The sequence below is a fragment of the Lepeophtheirus salmonis genome, chromosome Z (genome assembly GCF_016086655.4).
Source record: "Lepeophtheirus salmonis chromosome Z, UVic_Lsal_1.4, whole genome shotgun sequence".
Taxonomy (NCBI): Eukaryota; Metazoa; Arthropoda; class Copepoda; order Siphonostomatoida; family Caligidae; genus Lepeophtheirus; species Lepeophtheirus salmonis.
Window position 1 is genome coordinate 6,510,111 of NC_092584.1, and position 13,796 is coordinate 6,523,906.

General features: G+C 31.8%; 1 protein-coding gene and 1 long non-coding RNA gene across 2 annotated transcripts; both read right to left on the bottom strand.

Annotated features, from left to right (window-relative positions):
- Window positions 1–10,837: 10,837 nt before the first annotated feature.
- On the bottom strand, window positions 10,838–11,525 carry LOC121130328 (uncharacterized). Its single transcript, XM_040726085.2, has one exon. It carries the CDS (start codon window positions 11,380–11,382, stop codon window positions 10,921–10,923), a length of 462 nt encoding a protein of 153 aa, XP_040582019.1. The 5' UTR covers window positions 11,383–11,525; the 3' UTR covers window positions 10,838–10,920.
- Window positions 11,526–12,220: 695 nt separating this feature from the next.
- LOC139907347 (uncharacterized) lies at window positions 12,221–13,205 on the bottom strand. Its single transcript, XR_011783893.1, has 2 exons — window positions 12,921–13,205; window positions 12,221–12,524 (listed from the first exon to the last, which is right to left on the bottom strand). It is a non-coding gene; the product is annotated as an uncharacterized lncRNA (long non-coding RNA).
- Window positions 13,206–13,796: the final 591 nt, after the last annotated feature.

Sequence of the window (13,796 nt, forward strand, 5' to 3'; positions counted from 1 at the left end):
AGACGAAGAAATGGTCAAATAAATTTTTAAAAATACGACTTATTATTCATTATTCTTTAATATCTAAGATTGATTTGTTTTTATTTAAGCATATCTTTATAATCAATAAGTTTAATATTTTTTATTTTTTTATGAATATTTTTTTTTCGATAAAACTAATCAGTTGAATTTTAGAAATGACTACTTTGATAAAAGGTCCAGTGGCCTTGTTCCAATTCTAGTTATTAATAAGCAAATTCAAGTGTACACTGATATTCCCCAAATCACTTCCATCACTTGTGTCTCTTACTTTTGATATCCCGAATTGTCGATCTTCTTCTTTAGAGCTTGATAGTAAATATCATAGAATATGCTCAGAGTGCAACTAATTGATGATTTTTTGGTACATAGACTTGTTCGAATAGTGTGCGAACTTCACACCAATAAATTACCACTATATCACATCATAACTGAGCTCGATAGTCCCAAAAATTGAGCTAACTCTTTTTCAAGTGTCCTAGATTATATGAATAATATATATATGTATATTATTATGCATTTATTTATTATAAATAGGGAAACTTTGGAAAATTATTCGTGGTAACGTTCACATCGTCGAATTTAATTATAAATTCAGAAAAATCTGCACAAGTTTCCCCCAGTGTGAAATGTCTGAAAGTCTCATTGATGATTTGTCTAATGATCCATCTTATGCTTATTGCATTACAAAAATGATTATTTAAGGAATTGCAGATGAATAACTATTTAAAATGCAAATTCAATATGGCTTATATGGGCAAGTCGTTTCGTACGGTTATATATCTCAAAGCATGGGTTTGCTGGAGATTAAAAAAAAGTTCCGCGCTATAGTCAAGTTTATTGTGAATTTTTAGTTCCATATCTGATTCTAAATTAAAGTGCATTTAAATATTTTAACCTGTCCACACATGCATTACATCAAATATAATTAATTCAGAACATGATAAATAAAATATGAACTTTCAAAAAAAAAAAAAAGTAAATAGTATTGCCAAGAAATTACTGACGAAAATTATTATCTACTGCACAATCTTAGAAACAAACAACATCGGCTAAATGGGAAATTTATTTGATTATGGATTCTTCAAGACCAATATAATAATTAGTTAAAATATAAGCACTCTTTACTGTAAGAAGTTTTTCGTGGTTGTTTATATTGAAGTTTTTAGTCATTTCTCTGTGAAGTATCTTGTAGGGACAAATTTTTCTTGAATAACCACTTTTCATAAAATTTTGGGAATGTTTTTTAGAGTAGTTCAGCATGATATTGTTACAAAATTGCTTTTTACAAGTTGAATATTTTCAACCCCTGGCAAATGCCAAGCTCGAAAAAAATATATCTTTTTTCTATTTCGAGCCCATTATAACATGTTAAGCTTCATTGAGTGGCTTTCTCACGGGCAACACTATGTATTAATTTATTGATTTTTGTGCTCCGTGTACTATTAGGATGCCTTGTATACTAAGAACTTTTTGAATTTAAGGATGTATTGCTTTTTACAAGAAAAATGAATGTTTAAAGTTTTTTCCAAAAAAAATAATTTTTTGTGTAAACAGCTGTGAATCTTGGAAATTTGTTATGAAAAAATTAATTATTTTTGTAAGACAAGCTATGGATTTTTGAAATTTATTTCCAGAAAGAGTAATTTTTTTGGAAATAACTATGGGTATAGATTTGTAATAAACGACTTGCTCATTTGAGCCATATTGAATTTAAAACAATGACAATTTTCATTTTAAGAAGGTATTCATCTGCAATTCCAAAGATAATCATTTTTGTAATTCGATAAGCATAAAATTGATCATTAGACAAATCATCAACGACACTTTCAGATATTTTTACCACAAATGATTTTCCCAAGTTTCCTTTTTTATAATAAATAAACGCATAATAGTATATATATATATATATTATTCATATAATCTGGGACAATCAGAGCTCAGTTATGATGTGATATAGTGGTAATTTATTGACATGAAGTTAGCACACTATTCGAACAAGTCTATGGGACAAAAGTTTATCAATTAGTTGCACTTTGAGCATATTCTATGATATTTACTGTCAAGCTCTAAGGAAGAAGATAAACTATTCGGGATATCATGGAAGTTATTTGGGAGATATCAGTGTACCGCCATACTGTTCACCTAACTTCAATTGGGATGATACTTCAATTATTAATATCGAGGATTGGAACAACCCTATTATACCTATTAACACAGTAGGCATTCTTCAAAGTCAACTGATTAGTTTTGTCTCTTCACCGCTTCGGTTTCCCAAATACCATGCCAAAAAAAGCTATGAACGTGAAGTAAAAGAAGTTACCACACTTTAGTTCAATTTTTTTTTGGACAAGAGAGACGGGACTATATCAGACCAAAATTAAAATTGCATTTAATTTTCCGTATTAATGTAACAAAAAAATGATTAAAAGCAATTATTGATTCATAGTTTCATTTTTGAAAGGTTATCTGAGAAAAAAGTGAATCTTTTTTTCTTCATGTTCTGAATTAATTGTATTTGATGTAATGTATGTGTGGACAGGTTAAAGTATTAAAATGTACTTTAATTTAGAACAGGATATGGAACTAAAAAATTACAATAAACTCGACTATAATGGGCACCTTTTTTTTTATCTCACGCAAACCCATGCTTTGAGATATATAACTGTACAAAACGACTTGCCCATATGAGCTGAAATAATGACGATTTGCATTTTAAGAAGTTATTCATCTGGAATTCCGAAGATAATCATTTTTGTATTTCGATAAGCATGAAAATGAATGTTACCACGAATAATTCCCTATTTATAATAAATAAACGCATAATTATATATGTATATATTATTCACATAAATCTAGGACACTTGAAGAACAGTTAGCTCAATTTTTGAGAATATCAAAGGCTCAGTTATTATGTGACATAGAGGAAATTTATTGGCATGAACTTCATACATTATTCAAACAACTCTATGGACCAAAAATTATCAATTAGTAGCACTCTGAGTATATTCTATGATATTTACTATCACGCTCTAAGTAAGAAAACAGACAATTCAGGATATCAAAAATAAGAGATACAAGGGATCGAAGTGATTTGGGAAATATCAATGTACGGCCAAACTATTCACCTTTAAAATTTGAACAATACCACTGAGCCTTTTATCACTGTAGTCACTCCTTAAAGTCATCTAATTAGTTTTATCGAAAATAAAAAGAAATTAATTATTCATAAAAAAACTAAAAATATTAAACTTATAGATTATAAAGATATGTTTAAATAAAAAAATCAACCTTAGATATTAAAGAATAATAGGTCGTATTTATACAAAATTTATTTGACAGTTTTTTAGTCTAAAATTAAAAATTGGTAAATTAGTGTGTCTTTTTTTGTCTTAAATGAACAAAAAAAGTATATTCAATAATAACATATTGTACACGTATTGTCAAAAAACGAGATTTGAGTAGTAAAAATGAAGAGAAACGTCTAAATATCATATTTACTTATTTGCAGCATGTTTTGAAATGCAATACTCATTCTTTAAGGCAAGCTTGAGAAAAATTGTTCTTACATTGTTAGAAAATATTTGTATCATACGCAATACATGAAAAATTATGAAATTATGTAACTGGATTCAAATAGAAAATTGTAATAAAACAACATCAAAATTTGCTTTTTTTTCGACACTTCACAGATTTTCAAATCAAAACACATCCATGAAGGAACATTTTTAGCACGTTTGATGTTTATTTTCTTGTTAAGAGGAATAAAAGGCAAAATAAAAAATATTCGGCGATAACAAATTCCAAACTTTTTTAATTACAGTACAGTATATTTTAATTTCAAAAATCCAAAACTATTAATAAAAATTAAATATTTTAGAAAAAATTCCAAAAATTAAATTTTAAATATAGAATTTGCTAGTAAAGTGCAATTTTCTTAAACTGTAAAAATTTCGAGTGAACGGGCAGCCTAATAGTACACGTTGCACAAAAATCAATATATTACTACGTTGTGTTGCCTGTGGGAAAGCCACTCTATGAAGCTTTACATGTTATAATGCCTTCGGAATATAAAATATATTTATATTTTTTTTTTTTTTTTGGGGGGGGGTTGTATTTGGAATTTTTGTGAAAAATTCCTAATTATAAAAATTCATAGATCTCCTTAAAAAAAGAATTATAGAAAATAAGTCTCAAATTTTCTAGAAAAGAGCAAAAGTTTCTTAAACTGTAAAAATTCAGGGTGGACGGGACAGCCTAATAGTACACGTAGCACAAAAAAAAAATATTACTTCATGGCGTTTTCTGTGAGAAAGCCACAGTATGAAGCTTTACATGTTATAATGAAATATAAGAAAAATATATTTTTTCTGGCCTGGAATCATAGTATTTGTATTTATGTAAAAAAGATTCTAAAATTTACAGCTGTCATCAAAAAATTAAACTTTTCATAAAAAAATTTCAAAAATCTATTGCTTTTTGGAAAAAAAAGATTCCAAAATTAAATATAAGTTATAAAATTGTCTAGTTAAAAAAAAATCCTTATACTGTAAAAATTTTAAGTAGACAGGCACCCTAATAGTACACCTTGCAAAAAAATCAATATATTACGACGTAGTGAGAAAGCCACTCTATGAAGCCTTACATGTTATACTGGGCTTTTTTTTTTGGAGGGAGGGGGAGGGCAGGGACCTTGGTATTTAGATGACGTCATTCTTTATATGAGTATAAGTTGCCTCTTTGTTTCATCAAAGTGTATGGTACGTCAACAAGAAAACAACCCTCTACAAAAATCAAGAAAATGAAAAATCCTCATGTATTTTTTTAACTAATATTAATATACAAAATTTCTTAAACTGTCAAAAATTCCGAATGAACCTGGCAGCCAAATAGTACACGTTCCAAAAAAAATCAATGTATTACTACATAATTTTACCCGTCATAAAGCCATTCTATGAAGCTTTAAATGTTATAATACGCTCGAAATATTAAAAAGATTTTTTTTTTTGTGGCTTTGTATTTGGCATTTTTTTTTTTATAATTTTTTTTCAAAAATTTAGTTCTATACTCAAAAAGTTAGTTTTTTCGTAAAAACTTTACAAAAATTCATAGCTATTCACTAAAAATTAAATTGTTAAGGGAAAAAAATTTAAAAAATTAAATTTCAAATATTAAATTTTCTAGTTAAAAGGAAAAATTCCTTATTTCTAAAATTTCCTAGTGGACGTTGCAGCTTAATAGTACACGTTGCAAAAAATCAATGTATTACTACATAGTGTTGCCTCTGAGCAAGACACACTATGACGCTTTACATATTATAATGGGCTCGAAATAAAAAAATAAAAAAATTCTGGCTCGGTATTCCGAATTTTTTGGAAAAAAAAATTCAAATATTTCCAGCTATCTTCAAGAAATTAAACTTATGTAAAAAAAAAAAATTAAATCCTATGCTATACACAAAAATTTCATCGGTTCTATCGGCCTCTGTCTTGGTTCTTTCAATTCAACGGTTTCGATCTTGGTCTTGGTTCAGCTTTATCGGCCTCGATTCTTTTTTATACAGGCTCAGTTTGGTATCAGGCACGTAAAGCATGTGCCGTAGCTATAAAATTTGTACCCAGGAAATGATATTAGATACAACGAGGGCTGGAGCTATCTTATATACAGAGTGCATAGTGCACCAAGTTCCAGTAGGGGGCCTCAAAACTAAGGTTGCTTAAGACAATGAGTTGAGGGGAGGCAGGGGTGGGAATTCTTCGTGCAGAAACATGGACAATTGCTTTCTGTCTACATATACATAGTACACATGTTTTATATGAAGGAAGTCTCATCTAAAAATGTATTATTGTAGGGGACCTTGGCATAGTAAAGTTTGGGAAACCCTGGCTTAAGAAATATTATAGTTATAATATTATTGTCCTGACAAACATAGTGGCAGACCTTTATCCATAATCTACACTACCCCTTCCCTCTTTTATTTACACCGCCTGGTCCCTAAAACCACTTTTTCAGATCCATAGGAAGCCCTTTGCTATTTGGAACTCAGATAAAACTGTATCACTCTGGTGACGTAAAAAAAAATCATTGGAAAACGCTGGAATTGCACAAAAAAAAAGCTCAAAAAATGGACATATTAATATATTTTTTATAATATATGTTGTATTTTCGTTGTATATTCTATATAGGAACATAGGGACCAAAACCGAGACCAATAAGGAATATATTTCTGTCTCGGTTCCGGTTCTAGTGGTTCAAAAACCTAAACGGCCTGAACCGCTATTCCGATAAGGGCACAACCTCGCATGCCCATTGTACACAGGATTTTCATCACTACTAATTAGTGTAGTTAATTATTACTGCGCCATGTGAAAGTACTTTCTCTAGATTTTTACTCCCTCTTTTTTCTTTAATTCTATAATTATCGTTTATTGTCTGGCCAGCTGGAGATTGTGGCAAGACGAGACGTACTCCATCAAAAAAAAAAGTCTTTACGATCAAATATGGAATATTTTCCATATTAATAATTGTAAGGTTGTATGTATGTAAGTGAGTCAATATTGCAGTCGTGTGTATATAGAATAGAACGTGTATACAGGGTGCAATGTATATAGTGCTCCCTGGTGTAAATCACATGAATATTTTTGATATAAGAAATAATATATTGAAGGCGTCTGCGTATAACAAGAGCACTAATTCTATTTATTTTTATTGGTCTCTGGTGTATCTGCAAGGTTAATAGAAATGCAACGTTTGACCATCGTGCAATGGGCGCTACTTTAACTGCAACAGTCAAGGAATACGATATATAGCTTCTCTTGCCCACAGTTATACTTTTCGTCGTCACTATTAAAAAGCGTGGTGGAGGTCAAACATCAGTCGGAAAATTCTTACGGTATAACTTTGTATGTCTATTAATCTTGATGTATCTGTATATTTATAAAATAAAGTTTAAGTGTGTTTGTCCTTTATGTTTGCTCACCCTGTTGGACTTATTTCACTTTGACATAAGTATGACACACAAAAATGTATGTTTAACTAAAATTTCTCTCATTTTCCGATTATTTTTTCAATTTTTCATCTCTTTTTTTTTCATCATTCGTCAATTCATTTTCATGATTCTCTTTACTTGCTCCTACGTTTTACTCGTGCGATACCCAGTCCTAACCATTAGTCATTACCCATGGGATTTCCCGCTCCTTCCTCGCCGAGTAACCCTTTTGCTAGTACATTTATAAGTCATTTGTGGATATGTTAAGATTTGAATAAAAAATTTTATGATGGTATAACCTTGTATTTTAGCTAAACTTTGTTGTCACAACATAACATTTTTTTCTCTTAAACTGTTATTATTATTCTGTCATTCTTGAGGAGGGAACAACACGTCATTCGAATTGATGTTATTGTATTGAGTAGTTAATTGGAAGTGTGGTCATGAAAAACAGAGTGTAACTCTAAGGGTTTTTTGTAGAGTTATTTTCTATATTATTAGAGAAAAATTTGTCTCTTAGTCGGTGCATAATTAATCCGGGCAATGACGTGTACTACTTCTAGTCAATAAGGGGTGGTCAACTGTGGCCACTCTTGTAGAGGAGAGATCAAACAGTGTGTGACCTCTTTTCTCACATGACCATATTTCAAAGCAAACTAGGGCCTTCATAATGTATTTAGGTGGAACGTATAAAGGATCGTCGCCAATTTAGGATTAAATAGGGAGTCGTGAAGGAGTGAGAAGTAATAAAATATAAAATCAATATTCCAATAAAGGATAAAATCAATATTGCAATAAAAGATAAAATTAATATTGTAATAAGAGATAAAATCAATATTGTAATAAAAGATAAAATGATTACGTTCGCATAAAAAAAGGATAATAGCAATAGAAATACAAAGTTAGACCATCATGTAATCGGGCTTGCTAGAATTTTCAATTTGATGTATTGTACAGACTGCTAGGCAAGACAGGCAGATTTTGACAAATCACGCAACCGTTCATAGTCTATGAACATAACTATTGCTAGAACTTACAATTTAATGCTTCGTACCGACTGCTGGGCAAGAAAAATAGATTTTGACAATCCACAAAACCACTCATATACTATGACGTCAATATTAAATTGCGTGGTGGAAGTCAAACATCAGTCGTTTTCGCGTTATTTCTAATCTTGTATTTCTATTAACCTTGGATAATACCAAGTATGTGCATTTATAAAAACAAGAAAAATATATAAACCGGGATAACCCATCAATCTAATCAGGGTAACATGAAATCCAGAGGATCTTCGAGGGTGGAGTTAATTAAGGTGTTTTCTCCACAGATTATCTTGATATTTGACATAATATAAAGTTGTTCCGAATGATTTAACTTGAGTTCCTGTAACCCATTTTTGTTTCCCCGTCCAGACTTTCATAGTAGACAATCCATATAAGGGAGTACGTAATGACGAGAAAGTAGAAGTTCTGTGGGAGTTTTTACACATTACAAGGGTGTTGCCCTATATACATATAAATACCTGATACGTAGGTTACAAAACTAAATCCACCTCTCCATTCAGACAACTTTGTCTTGAATCCCTCACTTTCAAATTGTGGACCATTATCAGGGGGGACTTCCAGGGGAAATCCAAAGCGAAAAAACAAATAGAATATTTCAATATTACTAGGGTCGACGTGTCCTTCATTTCTTCAGCCTCTATCCATTTTGATCCAGAGTCAATTAAGACTAGAATGTTATTTCCTTTGAAGGATAGCTCATCTAGATGAATGCGTTCCCATTCAGAGGCAGGGAAGGAAGGTGTGGGATCTGTTTTTAGGTTTGAGCTATTCTCTTGACATGTAGAGCAAACGTGTATTAAATTTTCAATGTCTATGACAATTACAGCAAACCAAGCTAACGTTCGAGCTACTGCACTTCATCTTAACTACGGCTCGGTGGTTCAGGTGTAGCTTTTTCAGGAAGGTATTTTGAAACGTGAGTGGAACCATGAGCCTGAATTCCCAGAAAAGAAGGGCATTTCCCACTAGTTCTTCTTATGGTTAAACACCTTCTCAGTCACATCTATCTAACCTACCGATCTGGCGGCTATGAGTAGTTCCCTGTCTTGAGGGGCATTACTTATGATAGACGAGTCTGTTGTTTCCGACTGAGTAAGGGATTGGACAATCAACGCGTCCATGGGATCTTCTTCTGGCATTACGTCGTCAGCGAGAAGTCTTGAAAGAGCATAAGCTGTAAGATTGGTCGTTCCTTTGATGTGGTATATTGCTTCTTCAAACAAGGAGAGCAACATGGCTTATCAAGACAGTCTCGCCTACTCGTCTCGTGACTCTTTTAACCTCGTGAAATCCAACTTTGATAAGAAGAACTTTGCTTTACATGATCTCCACACACCTCCTCTGGATGCGGACAAAGTTTTGTATTTATCACTGAAGAAATAGTATGAGAGATGTACACACAAACCCTGATTTTTCCATCTGGGTACAGAGCGTGTCCTGATATAGTGCGGACTCTCCCCCCTTTCAAGTGAACCTGGACTCTAGTTGTCTTCATCTGTGCAACTTCGTCATCTTTAAATACTTTTGAAAATTTGTTTTTCATCAAAGATGCCAGCTTTGATTTTTGTGAGTCAAGGCTGTGATACAAATTTGGATGGTTATCCCCCTTCCCCAGACTAAACACAACTTACAGTCCCGAAACCCAAGATTAGGCTGACTCTCCTTGGTTAACATAAGTCGCCTACTAATAGTATTTTTCCCCCTTAAGAGGGCCATTCCTAGGGGTTTGACTTTATCACCTCCAAACACCTCTAAGGAACCAGTGATCCAATTTCACAAATTGAATGTGAAGTATGTTGATGTTGGTACCCAAATCCAAGCGAAACTTGATTTTTTTTAACCCTCAACCACGAAATTAGGATAGGTCCTATCCTCAAGACCGTTCGCTATATGAAAATTAATAGCTGAAGTTGACTTGGGCGATGATTTGAAGTACACTGCAAATATTAAACATTTTCGGGTTTCTGCAATAAATGCTTACAGTTGCAAAATAAACTTGTATTTTCTGGAGGAAGATACTTGGACTTGGGGATCCACTTCGTCGAGTTTTTTTGATAAAAGATTTTGGCTGGGCAGTTGAATCACCTTCTCGAGAGAGGACATTCCTTTCTCGAAGACTGATAAACGCAAATTAGGTCTGCATGTATGTTTCAGAATAGAAACAAAAATAATTTCGTCTTCGAAAGATAAGGAGCAAGATTTACATGTAAATTTTCCAAATTTGCCCTGGCCTCTGACTTGCGTAAAAAAAAAATTTAATTATATTTCAAATGTAAAATTTTTTGACAAAAAAATTTCAAATATTTTTTTTTTTCTAGAAAATTTTTAAAAACCCATTACTATTCACAGCAAATGAAATGTTTAGAAATAGAAATTGGAGAATTAAATTTCAAATATTACATTTTTTGAAAAAATAATTGAAATATTAACTTTTCTAGTAAAAAGCAAAAATTCCTTAACTATACTGGAACCCCTGCAAACGCACCTAGATACTCGAGCATAATTCCGTAATTATGGTCGAGACTTGAATGTACTTCTTAATACTTTTTACATATATTATATAATGATAGAGTTTGGCTTGGCTTCAGGGAAAGTCAAACTCAATTTTCAGATCCAATACCGAACTGATGGGTCGTACGAACACATAAGTACAAATGTATAGAGATTGTAAAACTAATATTCTTTTTGCAGTTCATTGCATATGATTTTTTATAACATACAAGTCAATCTTTTAAGTTATATATTATGTAACTTGGATAAACCAGAATTATTGTCGGAATAGATTATTTTATTTGTTTAAAAATCAAATAATAATATATTTATTATCATCGATATAAAGTTTCTCAATATCTAAAAAAAGAAAGAATGCATCTGTGCGGCAGTATGTGCATGAATAATGTTATGGCTATGGAGAAATACAAAATTGTCCATGGGACTCAATGAAGGGATCATATTGAATTGTGCGAAGGGTGATCTTATGTCATTCCAAGGTTCTCGTCCATTTTGACTGGAGTGGGATCCATTCGGTCTATGATGACGTTCATTCTCACTAGAGTGGGATCCATTCTGACTAGAATGGCGTTCATTCTTATTCGAGTGGGGTCCATCCTCGCCGCAGTCATACTTCCTCTTCTCTTCCTTATCACTAAGCACTTTATAAGCCTCTGAAATCTCCTTGAATTTATCTTCTGCCCATTCCGATTTGTTTTTATCTGGATGATATTTCATGGCCAATTTTAGGTACGCCTTCTTTATTTCAATCTCAGAGGAGTTGTGTCGGATATTCAGGATCTTGTAGAAATCCTTACCCATTATAACCCTCTGAATAATGTGTTCTAAAAATATCACGGTAATATCACTCAAGGTGGGGACTACTGACTAGTATTCGAGACTTGCCACTCAACTTGGACTCCAAGGCTAATTTAGACTGCACTCGACTAAACGCCTTCACAGTCATATTTTGCAATTTACATCAAGGAAGTTTTTTTTACTTATTAATGATGAAAATCGTCTTTATTTTTTACCTAGCCTGCTTTTTTGGAATTGGTAATCCGATGCATGCATTTTCTTTCCTGAGCTTTTGTCATTATTATTAAACTCCTGATCAGTGAAATTTCTTTTCTATATATTTAATTATACTCAAAACCTGATTGATCATGCGTGTGTACTCATAAAAGATGGAAAGGAACCTAGACGATTTGTTGCAGAGCCATATTTGTAAGTCCTTGGTGGACTTAGAGTAGAATTGAGGATCGACATTGGAGACATTCTCGACAATGGTCTTCTTTATTTGCTTTTCCCTTGTCATAGTTGATTTAGCTGATCTAATAAAACGACATGACAGCTAAATTACTAGCCTCCAAAATATTCTTCAAATTGTTAAGGGACCGATCAGGTTGATTTTCGGGGTTTTTTAATATGCCCAAAATAAAGACTATTCCTATCACTATTTATCATTCTTCTTTTCCTTCGATGCCAAAGGAGGAAAAAAGATTGGCGTGTATGATCCTATGAATCATATACGTATTCATTCATAGCCTATGAATAGATTGCTTTTCACGGATGTTTCTACTCTATGGACTCTAAAAGCGCACTCCAGAAAGTGGCAGTCTTGAAGGAAAATATTATGATGTTTTTATAACTTGTATGATTATGAACAGGTAATTTTTTTTATTAGAGAATAAAACTGACTTCAAGTAATACATGTACATAATTAAGAAGACCTTATAGAGGCTTTGAAATCTTTCTGCTAAGAGAAATGGACATTCTTAGCTATTTTCTTATTTGAAGTCCTTTTTCTGCTCCCTTGGAAAAACCCTACCATTTAGTTGACTGACCAAATTCTGACCCATCACATTGAAAACAATTGGCGGAATCTTGCCTTGCAAACTACTCCCAACGGTGTCCGCAGGGGGTGGGTTTGAGGGGAAGATTTTTTCCTTTATACTAGAAAGCTTAATATTTGAAATTCATTATAATTTCTCAATTTTTTTTCCAGAAAAAATATAATTTTTTCTGAATTTCTGTGATTTTTGAAATTTAGAATAATTGTGGATTTACTAAAATTTTTTACAAAAAAAAAGCTTTGAATATTTTCTCGAAAAAAATTCATATTTGAATTTTTTTTACAAATTATCTATAGTTTTGCAAACAACTATGGATTTTTGAAACTATTTTCAAAAAAATTTAATGTTTTGAATTTCAATTTTGTAATTTTTTTGTAAAGAGCTGTAGTTTTTTAAATTTTTTTTACAAAATATTATTATTTAAAATTTTTTCTAATAAAATTTAATTTCTTGAAAATAGCTGTGGATTTTTGATATTTTTTGTAACAAATTGAAAAAATATACATTATCCTGCGGACACCTCTGACTCCCCTTGTGACCTTGTCCGCAAGCAATGACATTCATAGCTTCAACAGCTGAATCCGAACTATCCAGCATTTCTTCCCGAAACGTAATAACAAAAGAAGCTCTTGGATTTGAGGTATTTAGAAGTGAATCCTTTCTTTACTGTCCGTTGCTGATGAAGATAAATAAAGAATGAGCATAAACACATTTAAAAATAGGATATCGGTTGGAGTTGAGAGCCCCGCTCAGCTCATTATTTGTATAAACTTAGCCAAAGTTAGAAGAACAATACCATAACGCGTGTTTGACTGATGTTTGACTTCCACCACGCTTTTAATATTGACGTCATTGTAGATGAGTGTTGCGTGTTTTGTCAAAATCTGTTCATCTTTCCCAACAATCAGTACAATACATCAAGTTGAAAATTCTAGCAAGCCCAATTACATGATGGTTTAACCTTGATCTTAGCTAAGCCAACTTGTTCCTCCTCGCTAATAAAAACGCATAACCAGGGTATTTATTTCACAAATGGAGATAGATACAGATTTTAGATACTATTTAAATAAAAGTTGTTCAAAATTCTGAATTACGTATTTAAGGCCATGTTTTATTCTGATCAGACCAGATTCTTGGGTAAATCCTAGTATAAAATAATATTGTAGTCCGTGTTTCTACGTCCGTTTGTCCACAAATTACCAGGTTTATCTTGTTCTGTGGATAATAAAATAATTTGTAATATAATCTATAATATGGGGACATCTTAGTATAATAAAATGATTTATATTTAACTAGGATGTAACCGTATTACGAATTATTATTATTAGTTAAAGTCAATTATTATTTTATTTTTTTTATAACTAGTTGAATTATTAAAGT

Bases quoted from the DNA above. Each gene is read 5' to 3' on its own strand.
- LOC121130328 (XM_040726085.2), bottom strand. From the start codon at position 11,382: ATGGGTAAGGATTTCTACAAGATCCTGAATATCCGACACAACTCCTCT.